The sequence below is a fragment of the Ovis aries genome, chromosome 8, assembly GCF_016772045.2.
Source record: "Ovis aries strain OAR_USU_Benz2616 breed Rambouillet chromosome 8, ARS-UI_Ramb_v3.0, whole genome shotgun sequence".
Classification (NCBI taxonomy): Eukaryota; Metazoa; Chordata; class Mammalia; order Artiodactyla; family Bovidae; genus Ovis; species Ovis aries.
Window position 1 is genome coordinate 20,957,637 of NC_056061.1, and position 22,137 is coordinate 20,979,773.

The 22,137-nt window shown below is 37.4% G+C and overlaps 1 protein-coding gene across 1 annotated transcript in view; it reads right to left on the minus strand.

Moving 5' to 3' along the window:
- Nucleotides 1-501: 501 nt before the first annotated feature.
- Nucleotides 502-22,137, minus strand: part of RFX6 (regulatory factor X6) — a 53,346-nt gene continuing 31,710 nt past the window's right edge. Inside the window, exons 8-19 of the mRNA XM_004011174.6 lie at nt 19,363-19,440; nt 19,132-19,245; nt 16,995-17,044; nt 14,217-14,376; nt 12,925-13,069; nt 11,506-11,615; nt 10,443-10,560; nt 8,900-9,022; nt 7,889-8,095; nt 5,966-6,478; nt 4,491-4,703; nt 502-1,917 (exon numbers count right to left, since the gene is read on the minus strand). Of these exons, the coding sequence (XP_004011223.3) occupies nt 1,742-1,917; nt 4,491-4,703; nt 5,966-6,478; nt 7,889-8,095; nt 8,900-9,022; nt 10,443-10,560; nt 11,506-11,615; nt 12,925-13,069; nt 14,217-14,376; nt 16,995-17,044; nt 19,132-19,245; nt 19,363-19,440 (2,007 nt within the window). The 3' untranslated portion in view covers nt 502-1,741. The remainder of the gene's footprint in view (nt 1,918-4,490; nt 4,704-5,965; nt 6,479-7,888; nt 8,096-8,899; nt 9,023-10,442; nt 10,561-11,505; nt 11,616-12,924; nt 13,070-14,216; nt 14,377-16,994; nt 17,045-19,131; nt 19,246-19,362; nt 19,441-22,137) is intronic.

Genomic DNA, 22,137 nt, shown 5'->3' on the forward strand with positions numbered 1-22,137 from the left:
CTGAATGTTGAGCTTTAAGCCAGCTTTTTCACTCTCCTCTTTCACTTTCATCAGGAGGCTTTTTAGTTCCTCTTCAGTAGGCTAGATGTTCCCTAAACACTGTTTCCCCACCTTGCTTTTTAATCAAAAATCTTCAGTTGAGATTTTACTTATCTTTCCTTTCTCATTACATCAGAACTTACTAAAGATATTGGCACTGTCTTTTTCATCTTTGTATTTTCATTGTGTCTGACATAAAACATGCTGAATATATATTTAATTACTATACAGTGGAAATTTGGTTTTAAGTTTTAATATTCATGGCCAAATACTTCTTAAAGCTGTTTTGTTTTCTCCTTCAATCCAAGCCCTTATTAATTTCATTTCCTTTGTACTCATGATATTACCATAGCAAACAATAGGACACTTAGATTTCTCATGATTTGTTATTGTTGCAAAATATTTCTGCTAATTAACTAGCTCATAACTACATACTAGCAAATGGTAGCAACACTCCAACAAGTCCACAGATAATAAAATTGTTTATTGCTTGCTGAAAACAATTCCACAGTTGGTCTTTACCAAATTACATCATGATGTAAAATGGGTGTTTAGGGCTTACAGATCCTTTTATAATGATGTACCCAGGACTTAGAGTATAACCCTCTGCTTAATAAAAATAATAGAACACCTGTCATAAGATTATAGGAAAAACCTGTAAAGTTGATAGAAGTTTCGCATTACTATAGGCCACAAGTCTTAACAACAGACTTTTTCAGTTAAAACGTATGAAAAGATACAGCTAGATGAATGGTGTATCAAATTGCATTGGTTTATATTTCTGTGTTGGTTTTTGCATCTAGATGATGCTTAAATACTCATTCACTCTCAGTTTCTAAGCAAAGTACTCAGTTAAAGACTGCTTCCATATCTGTAGAAGTTGAAACAGTCTACAAGTCACAATTTCTTTGTATTTATATGCATGGATATGATATGCAAATATTCTAGAATTACTGTTTTTAATTTGATATACCAAGGCACTTTGCCTGCCAATCCTAAGAATTCTTTAGAAACAGTACCAGCCCTGAGAGCAACCAAGCCTTTAAAAATATTTCCATACTTTATTTCTTCCTATCTTTTTTAAATAAAGAAGGAAAGCATTTGTAATCTCCATTCGGTTACATAGAATTGGAATACTGCTATGTAACAGAAATCATCAAACTAATGCACAGGAATTGAAAGTCAAGCATCTTTGGTTGAGGCTGAATTGAACTAAGTCTTGATCCTGTAAACATTTCCATAGGAGGTAGCCATACACATTTGACGGTTGTCAAATAAGGGATAGTAAACAGTGATTCTGCGATCCTAATAAATTAAAAGTATTTTAAAAGCATTAAATAAATGTTTCTCTTTTTAAAAAACCAAAAATGAAACAGCACACAGATTTTCAATAAATTAAGAAGAGAAATATTATATCTTCATAGTTGAAATGTCTGGGTCTTCAAACCTCCATTGGTTCATTTGATAATGTTTGATGCATAATTAATAATGGGACCACATACATTCTAAACAAATTGTTTGCAAGGCAAATTCTGCAAGTATTTCCATTCACTATGGAGTTGTCCATAGTTTTATGCCAGTGACCTGAAAAACAATATCCTGCCACTGCATAGTCCATTTTCTTTCTCTGATGGCAGTCTGAGTAGATAGGATTTGAATGGCAGAGATTTTTTAGTTTCAAACCCCACCCGACACTATTGCTTTAAGTGCCTCCAGCCGCTGTTCCCATGAACACAGTGTTGATTGGTGGTAGAGAGGATACCATTTCTCTTCCATTTGCTCCATGGGAGTCCAGGGGTTCTTGAGCTGGATATTGATTGGAAGTTCCATACATACACTGGGAGGAGGAGGAAGGAATTGGGGTTTGCAGGCTGGATGCTGTAAGGGAAAATATAATTAGCAATTGAAAAAAGACTGACATTTTCTTTTTTCTGTGCCACTCACTTTAAGCCTTCATACTTACTTGTGCATTTAGCATATATATTTGTACTAAAGTTGAGTGTGTATGGTTTCTCAGAGCAATTCTTATCTTCATTTCCCCCTTTGCATTTTCCTTCTTCAACATATTTCACAAAGAAAACTCAATTTCAAACGTAAATTCAGACAACTTTATCACCAAAATATACCCCCACTCTACTTCCTCTTTCCATCTGCATCTCCACAATTGGCGTTCAAACCACCATCTTCTCTTTACCTGGACTAACACAGAGGCCTCCTAACTAGTCTCAGGACTCTCTCCTTTGTTTGCTTCACTTTTCACCCTGTAGAGAGTGGCTAGGATAATCTTGCTGAAGTAGACATCAAATTGTCCCTCTTCTCAAATGCTACAATGACTTTCCATTACCCTTAGAACAAAATCCAAGCTCCTTGCCCTGGTTCATATTACCCTAGGTGAACTGGCCTCTGTCTTCTGATTTATTTTACTCCCCTCTCTTCATTCACCATGCTCAAAACACATGAGCCTTCTTTCTACCCATTGAAGCCAAAGAATTCTCATTTCAGAGGCTATGCAACTTGCCATTCCTTCTGCCTAGAACTTGCACCATCAGATCTTCACATTACCTCCTCCTTATCATTCAGCTTTCAACTCAAATGTTTCTGCCTCAGGATTCCTTTCCCAACTATTTTAGCAAAAGCAGCTCATCCATTACTGTCTGTCATTTTACCGTAGTATTTAATTGACCTGAGAGTATCTGAAATTATCTTTTTAAATGCATTTTAAAAATATTTTCATTGCTTGATCTTTGCAGACTTCTTACAAGCAGGAACTCTGACCTGATCACTGCCATAACTGCCCTCCTAAAATGAGGATTGGCACATCACAGTAGGTCCTCAAAATTGTTCACTAATTGGCTCACTAGGCACTACATTTCCTGCATTTTTGGTTGCTGCTTTCTTAGTACTGCTTTTCTTCTTTTTCTAAGTACCATCATCTCTGTCACTAAAAAGCAGGTTCATAACTAAGGACATTTACTTATAGGTCCTAACTTCCCTTGTGGTGCTTCCCAGGTGGTTCAGTGGTAAAGAAACTGCCTGCCAGCGCAGGAGACTCAGGTTCAATCCCTTGGTGGGGAAGATCTCCTGGAGAAGGAAATGGCAACCCTCTCTAGTACTCTTGCCTGGAAAATACCATGGACAGAGGAGCCTGGTAGGCTACAGTTCATGGGGTCACAAAGAGTCGGACACAACTGAGCAACTGAGCACACACACACACACACTCCTTGTGGTACTCACTCAGCTTACTCTATTCCCTCTTTTCACCTTGAAGTCTTCTTTGCAATTCACTTATAAGCCAGCTCAGACAACTAAAGCTTAGAGTCTCTCCTATATCCAAACTATGTTCCATCAAGGTGTCTACTATCTCTATAAGTAAACAGAACTAATAGTAACAACAGCAACACGGTACATTTTAGTCTCACAGCAAGGAAACTTCCTGAAGTGGAATTTTCTGCTTCATTAGAGTAACACAGAAGCAACGACCATATGCAGACGGCATGAGATGAGCTGGCAGACTCTGCTCAGGGAGCATCTGTAATGGTCATAGGAAGGGATGAAGTGCTTCCTATTGGATTATTGGAAAAACACACTGAGAAAGGAGAATGGACTTTATTCAGTTTTCCCTTATGCTCTGCTTGGGTGTTGATACCCTCTACTTAACGCTAATCTGAAATCAATTCCGCTGGAAGATTTCAATCATCTCATATAAACACTAACACTGCACCTGCCCTGATACTTACATGGATATATACTTTGCCTGTGTTACATTATTAGCGGTTTAGAGACTAAGTCTATGCCTTTTTTTCTGTTCCCTTTTTTCAATTCACTGCTATATGGCGATCCTACTATGTGGCAGACACTTTGCTGGGGGCTGGCGAATCATCTAGTACAAGTTGTGGTATTTTCTCAGGGACAGCAACTTTGTTGGAATAAGATGCTAGGGGACTTCATGGCAAACATACAGTTTTGCTCATTTTTACTTAAAATGTACATTATAGACTAAGAAAACAACATTTTCTACAATCACATTTTATGTACAAATTTTATGTACAAATGAGAAAGTGAGAGTAACCTTCCTCACAAGTCACCATTTTTAAAAACCTGGAGTGGTTTTATGATACTGATAGAGATTATGGTGTCCAAAGACAGCTCTTGTCACTGGTCCTGCTTCCAATGGTGAATAAGAGAAAGTGAGAAAAAGATATCATTATTGCCCTTACAGTTTATATAGGTTATATGAAATATTTTCATACAAATTAGATGCCAGAGATTCTTTCTGGAAAGAATAACATATAAATTGAAAAATGGTAAGATTGTTCCTAACAGATTAAAAAATATAACTTCAGATCTAAACTGATAAAACAAAGGTGGGAACATGAGTGCCCAGTTAATATTGTATACCTGAGGTTAACAACATTTTAAAAATATTTTCAAAAACTATTAATATAATTTACCTACTACAGGAGCTCGACATGCAACCGAAGGTGGTGGGTCTGCATAAAATGAGCTGGTCTGCTTTCTGCTACCATCATCTAAAATGTTGAGCGGATCATGAATGTCACCATATGGAGGCAGGGAGCGAACACTGCTGATGACGGAAACGTGCTGATTCACCATCGATCCAAGTCTATGAGACTCTGGGTAGTTGACGTTGCTCCCATAGTACCCTATGACAGAAAGTGTTGAGAAAGTAAAGTTAACTTATCACAAATAATATTCAGGAAGAGAAATGAAAGAACAAGGTAATAGGAGAGATCCCTCAGGATACCCTACTGTAAATACTACATTAACATCAACATTTACAATACAGTTGGATGTGCTTATATATGGATATAGTTCAGTTCAGTTCAGTCACTCAGTCGTGTCTGACTCTTTGCGACCCCATGGAGGCCAGGCCTCCATGTCCATCACTAACTCCCGGAGTCCACCCAAACCCATGGATATGGTTCACTTGTTGTTTTTTGTTTTTAAAATATGTAGAAGTTATCATATTATTAATTTTGAGATATAAGACTACACCTCTCTCATATTTCCCTTCTCTAAATTAATAAGATCTTATGATGCCTATGAAGAAAAAATCACTATTAGCCTTTCACAAAGATTACTTATCAAGTACCAGTTTTATTTACAGACTGATGTTTCTGGGAGGAGGACTGGTCTTTGCTGAGGAGAGGAGCAACAGAGCAGCCACTTTGGTGGCTGAATAAGTCCACAGAGCTTTTCAATTCAGTAGCTTTATGTGTTTTACCAGCCTAACAGGAAGCACTGTCTAGGTCCTAATCTTTAAGATCTGCTGCTAGTTCTCTGGAAGAAACATTATTCACTAAAGATATCTTCAAAGGACACAGCATATGGTTTGACAATGTTTTCACCCTGTGTGGCTTTTAGAAGGACAACTGTAATAAAGCCACAAGAATTAGGGATATGTTTGTGTTGTGCTGTGCTTACTCACTCAGTCGTGTCTGGCTCTTTGTGACCCCATAGACTGTACCCTGCCAGGCTCCTCTCTCTGTCCATGGGGATTCTCCAGGCAAGAATACTGGAGTGAGTTGCCATGCCCTCTTCCAGGGGATATTCCCAACCCAGGGATCAAACCCAGATCTCCTGCATTGCAGGCAGATTCTTTACCATCTGAGTCACCAGGGAAGCTCAAGAATACTGGAGTGGGTAGCCTATCCCTTCTCCAGGGGAACTTCCTGACTCAGGAAAAGAACTGGGGTCTCCTGCATTGCAGGTAGATTCTTTACCAGCTGAGCTACCCAGGAAGCCCAAGGATATGCTTGTACATGGCTGAAATTAGCTCCAAATGTCTAAGATTCCATGATCTTGAGAAAGTTCTACACAGGATGATGTGCTGTTCACCACACAATGTCTGGTTTTGCCTAACTGCCATCTCAGGAAAGGAAAAATTCTTTAAAAATTTCAATACCATTAGGTGAATTAGGAGGCAGTGTTGCTCCTTGGCAGCTGGCAGGCCCTGCATTGCTCAAGAAATTGAAGCTTCCTGTATTTAAAAACTGCAGGCTATGTGGATCTTGGCCATGTGGGGATGGTCCATAGCTGGAAGGTGGCCGAGAATTATATGGGGACCCAGCACAGCTGCCACTGAAGAAGTCTCTAGAAAGCTGCTGGTCACTCCAGACCATGCATCGACCATGTTCCGGGCGATGAGGATAGAGTCCTGATGGGGTGTGAGGCTGTGTCCTAAACACAGTCTGATAGTTAGAGTTGGTCCCATAGAAGTCATGGCTGGCTTGAGGGAAAGTCGGATAAATAGGCTCTGAGTATGCTGAGCAGTGTGATGGGGCTGACAGTACTGGGCCCACACTCGGGGGTCTCCCTGCCATTGGCCCCTGGTTAATGACGCTTCCTCGGCTCGCCATAGCTGGAGAAATAGGTGGTGTCATCAGATGACCAGAACTCTGGGAAAGCTCCATTTGACCTGGAAAAAAGTTACCAGAGCATTCAGTAGTGGCACATTAAGAACAGATTGGGCTCACAACATTTAAAATTATGCAAAAGATTTATTAATATATCTTTTTTCCCAACTTGGATCATTTCTAACCTCCAAAAATAACAGGACTGGGGAAACAACAAAACTCTAGGCTTAAAAATATCATCGTAACACGTATGTATTTCACAATAGTGACAACTTTTGGAGTTACTGACCATGGAGAAGAGCCTGAGATGGCTTCATCCTTCCATCTGTATAAAGATGATTAGAGCTCAAGCTTGGGAAGGGCAAAGGGTCTGCTGTTTACCTTTCTCTGTAATTAAAAAAACACACTGAATGCTAAATGGTTTGATGTATAGAAGGGACATTGTACATCCCATCGCTTCAGTCATGTCCAACTGTTTGTGACCCTATGGACTATAGCCCACCAGGCTCCTCTGTCCATGATATTCTCCAGGCAAGAATACTGAAGTGGATTGCCGTGCCCTCCTCCAGGGGATCTTCCTAACCCAGGGATCGAAACTGCAACTCTCTCCTGCACTGGCAGGCAGGGTCTTTACCACTAGTGTCACCTGGGAAGCCAATGTATAGTGTGAAAGAAAAATGCAATAACGTCAAAAAGACCATGGCTTCAAAGCAGCCAATTCAAAACTCCATGCAAACCCCACTGATAAGCAGTGAGCTATGAAAGCTACCAAATCCCTGGGCCTCTAGCTTTCCGTTGTTGGAATTAGGCCCCTGAACTATAAGGCCCTTCCACAGTTAAATTTCTGTGTGTCCAACAAATAAGGTATATATGATTTCAAGGAAGACATAAGGCAATAAGTGGATTTAAAGTATTATCTAGTAGCTAGTTTAAGCCATAAACATTCAGACCAACAGGGAAACATAGCCCAAAGGGAAAAATTTTTGTGACGGTTATCCTAAACTAGCTGAATCTTTAAAAAAAACTTTTTTTATTTATTTGGCTGCATCAGGTCTTAGTTGCAGGTCCCCTGAATCTATTTTATAATGGTGGACGAATAAAGTCTCCTCAAAATCCATAAATAAGTAAGTAGCTCATATTTTTTGACTTTCAAAGCATCTTAAGGATTCCGTGGACACCTCATCTAATTTCTTTCTTCCACCAAGTGAAAATAACCAAGTATTTGGACTTCTAATATAACTAGAAGAGTATGTTAGAGTGTGATGTCTGTCTTTAAAATGGTGTTGATAAAAATATGAATGACAACTGTTGAAAATCACAAAAATATTATAAAGGTTTATTAGAAGTCATTGGAGATAAGCCTTTTTATTCTTGGAATACCTGGAGGTTATTAGCTTTAAGAAAACAAAGGAATAGGTTCCTGTGAGACATACTGAAGCCTGAGTGATGTTCTTGGTTGTCTCACAGCCTACCTGGAAGCGGCATGCTGTCTGTATTCCCAGCAGGGAACGGGTGCAGAGCGGAGGTTAAGCCTCCAGGTTGACTAGATGGCAGAGGAAGATACGTTGTCTCCACATGGCTTTCATTCTTCACAGTATCGCTGGGAACAGTGCTTCCTTTATTACGGTTGGCCAGAAAGCATGAACTCGGAGAAGCAGTGAAGGCAGCTTTACTTGCATCTGGAAAGTTTTTTTTTTAAATAGGAAAGCTAACATCATTGCCACATTCCTAGTAGATAAGCCCAAGTGAAAAACAAAACAAACAAACTATAAATGTTCCAGGGCTGTGTCATAAATCTGGAAATTTTTGAGAAATGTTCTCCATGGGAAATAAGACAGGCAGACCTTTGGTCTTGGCAGAGGTGCTGGGCTTTGCTAACCATATACTTGTGGGTGTAGATATTTTCTTGTTGCTTTTGTTCAGTAGCCCAGTCATGTCCAACTCTTTGTGACCCCATGGACTGCAGCATGCCAGGCCTTGCTGTCCCTCACCATCCCCCAAAGTTTGCTCAAGTTCATGTCTGCTGCATCGGTGATGCCATCCAGCCATCCAGGTGTTTTCTTAGGGGCACTAAATAATCCACTCTGTAGTGAATAGCCTTCCAAATGCAATCATCACATGCCGAATAGATGAGTTTCCTTCCCTCTCTAAATTCCCATAGAACTCATCTCTGCACCATTTATAAGACATGTTATCTTGAATTATAGTTATTTTTGTGTTCATTTCTCCAATTTTATCTAAGTTCTCGGAAGTTAATATCAATTTTATTCTTCAGAGTTTCCAGTTGACTACTTGACTACTCTGTGTACCAATGGAGGAAAGAAGAAATAGGGCTCTCTTAGTGTTAGTATCCTCTATCAGTGACAGTTTGATGGGGAAAAATCTGCGTCTACTATCAGTCCACTTAACAGGTGTGCTTACAAATTCCTGAAATTAGGTTTCAACAAAGAAAGATGCAAAATAAGATGTACATTTTAAATTACCTGAATTCTTCATATACTTGTCCAATAAATTCTGTAACTCCTGCTCTTTGTCATTATTAAACTGGGTCTCCATGGCGAGCAGAATGTATTCATCAAGAAGCATTCGGATCAAATGGAAAGAACCTTGTTTATGGATGAGGAATGAGGAGAGGGCATTGCGAGATGAAATAAGGGAAAGAAAGAGAAGGAAAGAAAAAAGAGAGACGTCAAGTTATCTTTGTGACCATCTCGCAGCACTTTACAAGGAGCAACTGAAATAAACAAATACTTGTTGGACTTTAAATGACCTGCTAAGACCAACATGCTTAACTTGGGTCTCTAATCTTTTTGTGAACCGCCTGCCCAGCTCCCTGTGTGTGCTGTCCTGCCAGCTCTTTGGCCACTAATTACATCAAAGGAAAATACGGATGAAAGTGAGACATGCTTTATGCTTTAAGAGGGCATACATTGGAGTGTGATAAGCTTTAACCCAGGGAGAATGAGCTCTACTCTCCTCTATTTCTGTTTACTTTGGACTAAATAATTAGACAATAGCCAACATGGTCTGAAAAAAGTATCAAGTGAGAAGATGTCTGTTTCTCCTGAAACAAAAATGTTCTTTCATTAAAAAAAAAGAAAAAGAGTAATTTTCATGTGGAAGATATCCTGGAAAACCTTAAACTTCTTTTATTCAACAGATTTCCCAATGAGTCTTTTTTCATAATAAAGTCAGGATTAAGTATTATATAATTTAAGAAACCTTAAGCATAAGCAACACTTTTCAGATAATAGACAATATGTTTTGTTCATGCCTCAATACAAGTTCACTAGTTCAATCTAATTCTGTTAGAAATTAAATGAAGACAATTTACTTAACCGTAACCTATTTTATAATGTGAAGATTTTGCAAAATGCAATTACGAAGTGTAGATAGCCTTATAACTACCAACAAAGAATCTGAGAAATTTTAGGAAAAAGAAGGTATTCAACTTTTAAATAAGATAACTTGACTCAATTTTTTCATAAGTCATATGGGTCAGGAAACATGACAGCATGTCTTTTAATCACCTCTTTGACTCTTGGAATACAGCTTTGTGGGTTCCTGGAAAAGATTCATTACCATACTGTAATGAATAGTACCTTTGGAAAGTAACATATGGATTATTGTTTATTTGCTTGTTTAACAAAGGAAATTTATCCAAGCACTGATGGAATGTAATGGTTACAGCTGCTGTTTACTGTGTATACCAGTTGCTGGGAATGTATTTTTATATATATCACCTCACTCAATTGCCCATGTAACCCAATGAAAGAAGTATTCTCCCATTTCTACAATAGGCAGGTTAGCTTGGGTAAAAGCAAACTCAAAGAAAAGCAGTGTAAGGATTTAACTCTGCAAGTTGTCTGACTCTAATACCCAGGCTAATAACAATCATTGTCTACTGGTTTAATAGTCAGATTGGAGAAGTGACAGAGCCAGACGTTTAATAATTGATAGGAAATGTGACTGAGGAATGAATGATATAATTCATCTAAGAAGAGTTTTATAAAGCACATAAGATACCAAAACTGGGTGCGTTGTTCAAGGTGAGATTATGCATTACTCGAGCACCAAAAAAGCTCCACTTCAGCAGGAAGTCTTGAGCCCTCTTCTTTAATGATCTCCCATTTTGCTTGCTGGTCTAAAAGTAAAGCAACAAAAACCAAACTATAAAATCTCTTATCTCATCATTAAATGCTTTGTACATAAGATCAAGAGGTAGATAAACTGACAGATGGACAGATGGCACAGCATGCCTTTTATTTCATCAAATAAAATGATCTGCCCAGGGATTTAATTTCCATCTGTCTTTGCTGTCATTTCTCAGGTTCATAGATCTTTATTGTGTATGGTTTTGTTACCTAACAGAATTGGACAACAAAATTAAATAATTTACAAAATATTTTCTCTCAATTTTCCTTTGACAGAGCTTTAAAAAGAGCAGAAGCGAAGTATGAAGAAAGGGTTATATATTTCTGTGAATGATTAACTGCCTTCTCTGGTCCTGAATGGTAATCTGTTTTCCTTCCAGGAGAAAAAAAAGTTCCTCACTATAACTAGTTTCCTTGATATGGAATGGCTAACACCAATTGGTGATGGATATATTTGTTCTTATGGCCTTGTGTGATGGATGACTTGAAGATTAACTGAACGAGCTGAAGAAACCACATACAAAACACAAAATACTGAGCTCCTGGAATTAAAAAATGCAAATTACTTAAAACTATATCTTCTGTCACCTTTTATGAAAACATGCTTTTTAAGAAAAGGGCCAGATCTTTCCAGTTTTAAGTTCATCTTTCACTACTGATGTTACTCAGTTGTAAACTTATTGACTGATAGCGAAAGCACAGTGTCTCATAGCCTGTCAGAAAACAATAAATAAAATCCAATTCATGTCCAATGCTCTCAAAGCTGCCATATTTCTAATCTCGATATTTGACTTACCTTATTGGTAGGGTTTCAAAAGCTTTTCAAAGCATTATTACACATATCCTATCACCACCCCCCACCACTCAAGAAATTACAGCCAGTTTAGCATTTGCTATTAACAAAATCTTATTTTCTGAATATATCTGAAAAATACCTTAATAACTCTCTGCTCCACCACAGTATCCAACCATTCAATGAAAGCCTCCACAGTGGCATTCTTCTTAAGGAGATCTTTCAGTTCTTGAAACACTGTGATAGAATCATCTACCATGTAAAAAGAAAAAAAAAAAAAAAAAAAGAAAGACAGCCTAATGTTGTATTCTATTTTGAACCCAAGATAAAACCTAAAACTAGAATAACTGGTAATTTTATAGTATAAAAGGGAAAGACAGGTAGATTAAGTTAAATGTGTTAAAGAAATTAATTTCATATCCTGCAAACTAACAAAAAATTCTTAGTTCTTGACTATTCAAAATGTTAGTCACAAGTGTATATGTCTTGGTATATACTGAAATGCAGGTTTATATATTATGCACTAGGGAGGAGTAAGTTGTCAATAGAGATGATAATTCATTTTGAATGCAATGCTTTCATTAAATGCAATGGATTAGTTGAAAGTTAACGAATGAACTAGGCTAGACTTGTTGATTTCCTGCTTTCTGAAATACCCTTTATCTTTAGCAAAAATTAAATTCTGCCCTGCAGAAATGAGCCACTTAAATGAATAATCTTTTATCATGTAAAAGTTAAAGGGGCAGTTTAGGACTATCATTTTATTAAACAGTTTGAGGTTTACTGAATCCCAAAGGGTAATATAATTTTGTTAGGAAACAGAAAGCAGGACTAAGGTTGGCCTGTCCCGAGAGAGCAGTGAGTTATAGCCTATAGGAGGCTGCATTTTTTCGGTCTTTTCAGAGAGAAATGGTAGGAAAAACACTTGGGTGTTATCCCTGGGAAATGGGGCTTGGTTGTGTGGTCACATATACTGGCTTGGTAAATGTCAGACTGTCCAAAGCTAAGCAGGGCACTTCTGCTTTGAAAAACATGATTGCGTTGAGATACTATTTTGATATGCATTGTACCCCATATGATGCCAAGAGTGGAAAACATGTGGAAATGCATATGCATGTAATGTAAAGCTGGAAGGAAACTCAAAACCATTTTCATTATTCCTAGGTTTTTTCCTATTTGGGTTATTTCTAGACAATGAGACTATAGATGGCTTTTATTTTCCTCTTAACATTTTCTATATTTTCCAGGTTTTTCACAATCAGTAAGTACAACTGTTTTAAAATAGAGAACAATTTTTCAAATTAAAAGTATTTCTATAAACCAAGGTTTCTCAATGATTTTGTAGTCCAAGGGGACACTTGGGAATGTCTGGAGATATATTTGGTTGTCACAACTTGGGGTGGTTGCTACTGGCATGTAGGGGATAGTGCCCAGGGATGCTGCTAAACATCCTTCAATACACAAGACGGTCCCTGCCCTGCCCCATCAAACAGTTATCCAGTCTAAGACATGGATAGCACTGAGATTGAGACCCTGCTCTAAATAAAGAGAGAAGGCTTACATTCAGTGTAGATATCAGATTCAGTGTCTGTGCTGCCTGAAATGGTGAGAAGGGCCTGCGATCCGATGCTATTCAAGTCAACCTTTTCAATATCAGATACCATAGAATTCACAACATGCTGGTCAAAGAGAGCTGGTCTGGCAATCTGCATAAAGAAAGTAAAAAGGATACTAAATTATGTCATTGATCTTCCATCTAAAGAAAAATTTAGCTTCTAGAGAAATAATTCTCTGAGAGAAATGCATCATAAATAACTCATTTCTTATTTTAAAACTAAAAGCAGTAGCTGAGACTCGTGGTCATCTCTGTTAAAGGTTTGAAAACTAGTTTGGGAATAAGAAAATATTTTTTTTTAATCCATGGTCATAAAATAAAGAGTTTCACAATGTTATATTTCTTATCTGAAACTAACTCTTTCAAAATTTCAGAGGCTGATGACCTTCATAAAGCAAAGGGTCATTTGAGGAGAGGGGAAGTATATTTTAACAATATACAAACATATAACTCTAATTTAGGAATTACTTTATTCCTCCTATTTAAGAGAACTAAATTAGAAGTAGTTTAAAGTGACTTCCCTGGTGGCTCAGATGGTAAAGCACTTGCTTACAATGTGGGAGACCTGGGTTTGATCCCTGGGTCGGGAAGATCCTCTGGAGAAGGAAATAGCACCCCACTCCAGTACTCTTGTCTGGAAAATCCTATGGACAGAGGAGCCTGGTAGGCTACAGTCCATGGGGTCACAAAGAGTCGGACATGACTGAGCGACTTCACCTTCTTTCACTTAAAGTGTGTTGTGGGTTTCAAAATATCGGATGGGCTCATTCCCCACCATCTATTAATTTTATTAATTGGATTTATTTATTAATAGAATTCATGTGGCAAATAAGAGCTTTATATTTTATATTACATTCAAAAAGGTTTTTTTCTCTTTTTACTTTCTATTTTGAAATAATTTTAAATTTACAAAAAATTTGCAAAAAATAGTGTAGAGTATTTCCATGTACTCTCTACCCAGCTTTTCCTTATGTCATCACTTTACATTACCATTGTATATTACCAAAATCAGGAAACCAACGTGAGTACAATACTAGTAACTAAACTATAGACATAACTCAAATTTTATCAGTTTTCCCACTAATGTCCTTTCTCTGTTCTAGCATTCACTCTAGGATCTCACATTGGATTTAATTGTTGTCTACTTTGTCCCCAGTCTCTTAAAGTTCCTCAGTCTTTGCTAACAAATGATTCAGTTTTGGTTTGGTGACTCAGATACCCTCGGCTGACTGACATACCTGTGCAAGATGTAAGAAAGATGTTTGTCGTTTCAGAGATGATACAAATCTTCTCACAATAGGTATTTTCTTGTCAGTTAGAGCTTCTGGCAAATTTTCCAAGGATGAAACAACCCATTGTTCCCAATTCTTAGCAAAATTTCTTATGTCTGCTAATAAGCTATACAAATTCCCAAAGAACAAAAAACTCTGTATTAAATACTAAATAGTTCACAATGCATTAAATAAATGCAGGTTGATAGAAGTGTAGCATTATTCTGTGATTCTAAGAACATGACTGAACTAAGCCTAGGTCTGCCATTTATCATCTTGATCAAAATACTCAGTCTCCTGAAACTCTAATTTTCTCATCTGTTAAATGGGAATAAGAATAGCATTCATGTCACAGGATTATAATGAGAACTACATGAAGTAATTCATGGAAAGTGTTTGGGTTAAAACTTGGCAGGCAGAAAGTGATCAATAAAGATATACTTTATTATTAATTTTGATAATTCAATCATCTTCTATAAAATAGTTCTGGGAAAAGGTAAGTGTGCACTTGATTGGATCTGTCTTGGCTTCTTGAGAGACATGCATAGGGATCACAATGCATTTCAAGTATTTAATATTTGTTTCTAGTAACATATTCCTATAATTCTACATGATTCCTATATTTCAAATTCCTAATAATTCCTATAATTCAAATATAACTATAGAATAAATTACCACAAATTATAGGACCTCATTTAGAAAATGAGGTTGCAAATGTTGGTTGTATATATATATTATGAGAATATACAAAAATTTATAAGTCAGTCAACAACCTACATATGACATCGTAATGAAACTGATTAAATATATTTAGGATGGGGCATACCTTGGGGAGCAGGAATTGGAGTTAAACAGACCTCAATTAAAATCTAGGTTCTGCTTCCTACTAATTTTGGCAAATAAATTAACTTCTTTGTACTCCCAGGTTCCTCTTTGTGAATTTGGGATCATAACAGTTTGGAATAGTGTGACAAGTTGTTTTTCAAAAAAAATCCAATTGTTTAGTGAAAAGGAACTGATTAAATATAGTATTTTTCAGATGCTAGATGTCTATCCAATCATTTAAAAAATGCTCATCTGTGTTTGTTGATATGGGAAGATTTTCACAGTATACTGCAATGGCATGTGTACTATAATTCCATCTTTTAACATTCTCAGAAAAAAGTTTGTGAGATAATAACCTGACATTAAAAATCTAAGATTATCAGTGATTTTTTAAAAATTTATTTATTTTTTACTTTGCAATACTGTATAGGTTTTGCCATACATCAGCATGAATCCGCCACAGGTGTACATGTGTTCCCAATCCTGAACCCCCCTCCCACCTCCCTCCCCATACCATCCCTCTGGGATTTTTTAAAATGCACTTATGGATGTTTTTCATTTTCTAAATGAATACAAACTACTTGCATACTTAAGAGATAAATATATAAATAGTACTTTTCAGGTTGGTTGTAGGAATTAAGTGAAATAATTTGGGTATGATTAAACTCCCACACCATGTTTAATAAAATTCAGCTGTTACTAGTTGTTAGTTACATGGCTGAATGGCTTCCCAGGTGGCTCAGTGGTAGAGGATCTGCCTGCCAGTACAGCAGATGCAGGGTTCGATCCCTGGATCAGGAAGATCCCCTGGAAAACGAAATGGCAACCCATTCCAGTATTCTTGCTGGGAAAATCCCGTGGACCCTAGTAGGCTGCAGTCCATGCGGTCACATGGGACACGACTTAGCGACTGAGCACAGCACACACAGCACTTGACTGAATGCCTGTTGCTATGCAGAAGTGAAGTGTAGTGAAGTGAAGTCGCTCAGTCGTGTCCGACTCTTTGCGACCCCATGGACTGTAGCCCTCCAGGCTCCTCCCTCCATGGGATTCTCCAGGCAAGAGTACTGCAGTGGGTTGCCATTTCCTTCTCCAGGGGATCTTCCCGACTATGTAAGCATAGCCATTTTGCTGTGGCACAGAAGTGTTGTCTACCTAATTCAGAGCTCAGATTAGATGTTTAAAGACTATGTATCAATAATTACAAGAAACTATTGACAGACCAACTACTATTTAAATAAACAAACCAGTCTAGAGGAAAAGGTAAATAAAAAATAAAGATTGTTTCATCAATCATAATGTATTTATTGAGAACCTATTATCCCTGCCTATGTACATTTGTATCCCCAAATACTAAAATAAATTTCATTACTTTATTAGAATTTATCATTTTTTAAATTGGCTTTGTTTCAAGTTTCTCTTGTTCTTACATCAGAAAAGACTTCAAGAAAAATCTTCAGGCATCATTTCCATTTGAGATCTTACTCCTTTATTAAAAAGAAGGTAATAATTCCATTATGTTCCTTTCTGATTTTCAAAATTAAGACTAAAGTATAATAAATATAAAACAATTTTCCTTATGTTTTTATTATTGTGGTTATTTTCCACAAATTATCCCATTTATCTTCCTCTAGCCAGTTTCCATTGAAGAACTTCCTCAAGTATCTTAAAGGTCAACTATACTTAAATATTTATTTTTCACTTGGGCAGCTCTCAAAGGGATTTCAGGATTGTCCCATCAATTTTGTCCACTGAGGTTTGAATATAAAGATTGGGGCACATCTCTTCAGCTAATACAAACAGGCAGGAGCAGGAAAATAATACTGGTAAATGAATGAATTTCTACTGAATGTTTTGCTTTATTATAATGTATAAGGTTAAACCCTTTACAAGCAAGTATATTTTATTGACTGAACCTACCTTTCAGGCATTTCTTGCATCGTGGCAGGAATGAGTACATCTGTAAGAACCTTAATCACAGCAAAAGAGAGTTAGCATAAAACCTTACTTAATATTTCTATAGAGACACACTTACTCTTTGTCAGCTACTTTTTATTCCGAGCTTTCCAGAGAATAATATGTTAACTCATTTCTGAAAGTTGTACTTTTATCTCTAAAATGAATGTATATGTGAGCTGTGTGTGTGTGTGTTTGTGTGTGTGTAAAAGGCAAGGGGAGGGGTCTATAGAAATATTGCAATGCCAGTTAAGCAGGTGATATGAATATACTGAGTACAGAGTGCTAGTTTTCAGAACATAAGGAACACTGAAAAGAAAGGGCTAGACTGACTGGACCTTAAACATGGGTGAGATGGTGAATAGGACCTTGATGAGAACAAGTGGAAAGAAAAAATTAGTGCTGACTGATACCAGCTCAGGAAAAACGGATAAATCAAGGAGATGGGAAATCAGATAGGATATGAACAGTATGGATCCCATGGGCTGGCTCATAAACGGAGTGGGCCAGCCTGGGGACGAGGACCAAGAGGGCTTCAGAAGATATTTCAAAATGAGAGTAAACACTCATCCACAAAGGCCTCTGTAGCCGACTAGCAACACTCACCTGTAGTCCATGTATATGAAACACTAAGACCAGACAGTATGGTAGATGCCCAGTATGCTCGCCACCAGTGAACTGGCCTTGGTAATTATGTACAGTTTTAAGGACTAAAAGCTGACCAGTCTCTAGAGGTGGGATGAAGGTCTTGCCAAAGCTCATGTTGCAATACACTACTCTCTTTACAGTGCTCACTGTGGGAAAAACTTTGTGTATGGAAAGGTACTTAAACTCTGGACTTCTGTGCTGAAGGCAAAGAAATAGACCATTTGGCAATGCGGAAAGCCACGCTTTATGGATATGTTTTGGAGGTCTGAAAGACAGTCGGAACAGCTTTACCTTGCTGCTGGTAAATGTGCGTGTACGAGCCCAGGTCTTATACTGACTTTTGGAACCACCTGCTTTCACCTTTCCGATTACCTGATCATGTCTTAAACATTGCAGATAATCACTTAGTGCAAACTGAACCATTTCTCTCTAGATGATGATATTCTAATTTGATCCAGAGAAATGAGACAATCCTTGCCCTCCTTTGTTTTTCTCCAACTTTAACTAAAGGTAGAGAATATACAGCACTTACTCTATTCTCTTATCCTGCAGTAAGGAAGACTGGAACAGAGGATGAAAATATGGGCTCCCTCATCCTAGGTCAAGCCCACCCTCCAGTTCTTGATGTGCAAAGTTGCTTCTGGACTGTTTAGGGTCTGCTTCACTTCTCTGCAAAGTTGTGAATGTAATAGCAGCAACTAACTTAGATGGATTTTTCCTCCAAAATACTTAACAGGGCTCCAGCTTGGGTTTTCTTGCTTACCCAAATTATTAATATGTTTTAAAAGGAAAGCTTTTGTTTTTCCTTATGACAATTTAACAGGTTAATGCAGATAGACTCAATTAAAAATACCCAAATTGTAATACAGTTTTCTCCCTCAGCTTGGACCTGTATCTACTCTAACTTGGGAACAGATTCCTGGGGGAATTAGCTTTACCCTCTTTCCGGCTGAATGGCTGGTTCTGTGGCCAACCATCTCCTCTTTGCATTCGATATCCTTCCTGATCCTTCTGTAGACACTTAGGGACTCTTATTTGGCTTAAGAACAAAATTCATCATTAATGCATTGACATTAGAGATTTCCAGATTTTTCAAGGTATTAGTCCTGTAAGAGTGCTTAATTCTGCTTTTCCCCAAACTCTGGTACTGTGGAAAAGCCACTATTCATTCTGAAAACATCTTAGACAGTTAATAAAATTATATAAGTTTTTATGGAAGTGTGTCATATTGAGAATCATTCTTAGCTGTAAACAGAAACTGATTTTTGTTTTACTTAATATAAATTTACATTAAAATACATTCACTATTACATACATACTATTAAGCTGATTGCTTTCTAATCAGAAAAAAATTAATAGTGTATCTCCAGCTAGAAATAGCAAGTTTATTGAAAACATTGAAAAGTTTAGATGGAATGAGAAATATATATTTAAGTCATCCTAAAGAGCTTACCTTATAAAGAATTGAGTCACAAACACAGAAAATGTCAATTATAACTGGGTTTTCAAGCAGGGGAAGAAGATGATCAGGCATTCCTTGCCAAAAGTGTAATAAGAAATGCTGGATCTAGTTGAGAGCAAAGAGTACGTACATTAACATTTTTCCTTAACATGAACTTGTATGAAAAACAAGAAAAGAATGTTTATATAATACAGTCAGCAAAGTGTTCTTTGTTACTCTTACCTCCTCAAAGTTTCCATTTATTGCATTGTCCAAGATGCACTGGCAGTGAGTTTTGTACATCATTATTAGGGTATCAACCTATATCAAGGAAGAAAAATCTTAACAAAAGCACCCTTTCAATGCTGCCTTCATTTTGTTCACGCATACATTTGTTCATATATTCAAGCAGATCGTTAAAATTCCTGTTATGTACCAAGCACTGTGCTCAATGCTGAGGAAACAAAGATGAAGGCGTAATTCTTATTTTAAGGAGCACACTGCCTTGTGAAGGGAGAAAGGTGAGCAAATGGATAGTTGCAGGACAGTGTGATAAGAAAAACGAAAAAAGTGATTGTTTAGGGAACTATCAGTCAAAGCGACATTGTAGTTTTCTGCTTAATAAGAAAATCTCCTTTGATTGGAGAAATAAATGTAAAATGGTAACATACATGAACTCTTCACACAGTGTTATTAGCAGGTGCTTGGGCAGCGCGGAGCAGTGGTTTCCAGCTTTGGTTGTGGAGTCAGCTAACACTGAATGTTGGCTCCACTGCACTGCTTTGCACAGGTTGCTTTGTCTCTGACCCCAAGCTTTATATCTTCAAGTAGTAATGACATATTACTTATAAGGTGTTGAAGAAGATAAAACAAGACGTGATGCACATGGAACAATTTTCCTCATGGAAAGTATAAGATCTTACTGTATTACCTCAAATTACTAATAATATTAAATGACACGTTGGCCAAAAAAGATTTCAACATTAAATGTCTGTTGCAAAAATTCTCTGTTTCCATGTATACACTAATACTTGTATCCGCAGATAGAAAATCTTAAACATCTTACAATTTGCAGAGGGTTAGAACTTGTTAATCTTTTGGCAAACTAGGGACACCCATGTTCAAAACATTTTTATTTTATAAGCTAGAAATATTGCTATCTGTTACAGGTTGTGTGTTCTATGTGAACAGAGGAACAGGCTTAGATGTTAGAGGTGTGAACTCTGCCTGCAGGATACCTGAATTTGAATGGTAGCTCTCATCTGCCACTTAGTAGCTATGTGATGTTGGGCAAAGTACTTAACATTTATGTGTTTTAATTTCCTCATCTATAAAATGGAGATCATAAAAACAGTAAATATCTAATCGGGTTGTTATGAGGACTAAATAAATTAACACATGAAAGTGGCTGGAATAATCCATAATACAATTCTATGGTTAACTATTTTTATCTTTATAGTATCCAGGGCGGTGATGGTGACAGGGGTGTCCTACTCCAATTCTTTGCTCTCCAACCTTTATCCCTGCAGCCCAGCGACATCAGACATCTTTGTGGTTTAGTGTAAAGCTGTATGATGATGGCATGAAAATTACCAATCTACCTCTAAGGAGGTATGCTGACTACACACCTCTGCCAGGATATGTCACCACTGATGCAAATGAAATATGCTCTTTACCTTAAGCAACAATTTTCAGATGGGCCGCAAGACATAGTTTTAAATGAGGATAAGAACAGCATGAATGATAGAAAGGAATTAATAACTGTTGTCAAAAATTAACCCTTTGACCCCTGAAAGCCACTAAAGAAAAGTGAACTTCTTCACAAGTGTTTCCATTTATTTGTGTCAATTTTTTTTTCTTCCATACAGAAAGCATCACAAATTTTAAATCTTATCATTGGTACTTTGCTTATTTAATAGTTACACAGTCTTAGGGTAAGAACTTTTCACTGTAGCATACTTTGTAGTCTTTATAAACATAATTTTGCTCAATTTTCTGAGAACATACATCACATTATAGAGGGTAGAATTAGAGGCAAGTCTTCGCTCTAGTAAAGTCAGTGAGCAAGAGAGGAGGTAGTGTCTGTCTTGAGTGATGCTCTGATGGGGGCAAAAAGCAGGTCCCTCAGCTTCAGCCAACACCGCTCACTGGGGTCAGCTTCTCACTAGGCAGTCTCCATCATATCTGCCTCAAGAAAGTAGGTGCTTAAAAGTGTTCAGCTTCAGCCACACCCCTCTTTCTGTGAACTGACACGTTACCTGGGGAACTTGGCTACTGTCTAGGAAGGTAAAAGGCAGGGCCCAGCTGTCCTCAAAGGACAAAGGGAAGTATGGGGCTCATGATGGGGGCCACTGGGAATGAATTTAGAAACCAGAGCTTATTTAAGCATCTTGAATACTGAGTGAGAAATGATCTACAGACCAGTTTTTCAAGTTGACAGATAAGGAATTCCTTGGAGGTTAGAGAAGGCTGAAATAAACTACTGGAACATGTTTCTCACTTTTTTTCTTAGTTACTCTCTCCATCTACCCTCCTCACCTGGTATATTTACACAGTAAACATCTTCTTGATATGTTTGCATGTGAGCCATCCTCTCCACAAAGGTGACCCAACAATACCCTCCCCCAAAGAACTGTGTTCCCCAAGGTCCTGCAGATTTCCACAAGTTCCCCCACAAATTGTCACATGTTAACATTTACTGGAAGTGTCTCCAATCTGAAGTGATAATATCATATTATTTCCATAAGGTTAAAAGATGATGTGATGACATTGAGAAATGTGATGGGAGAGGAGCATAGTAGGAAGTAGACATTATTTAAGAGGCTTGCCTGGATCTGCGAATTACCTTCAATATTTTGCCTGTTCCTAACTGGGAAAATAAGTCTGTCATTATTATGAATTAGAATGAAGTTACTGTGCATCTCTACTTATCTATGAATAGACCTTTTTAACAGCATGTCATTTTAATTTCCAGTTTCTACAAATGCCCATTACTAAATACAGCTGGACATTGTTAAT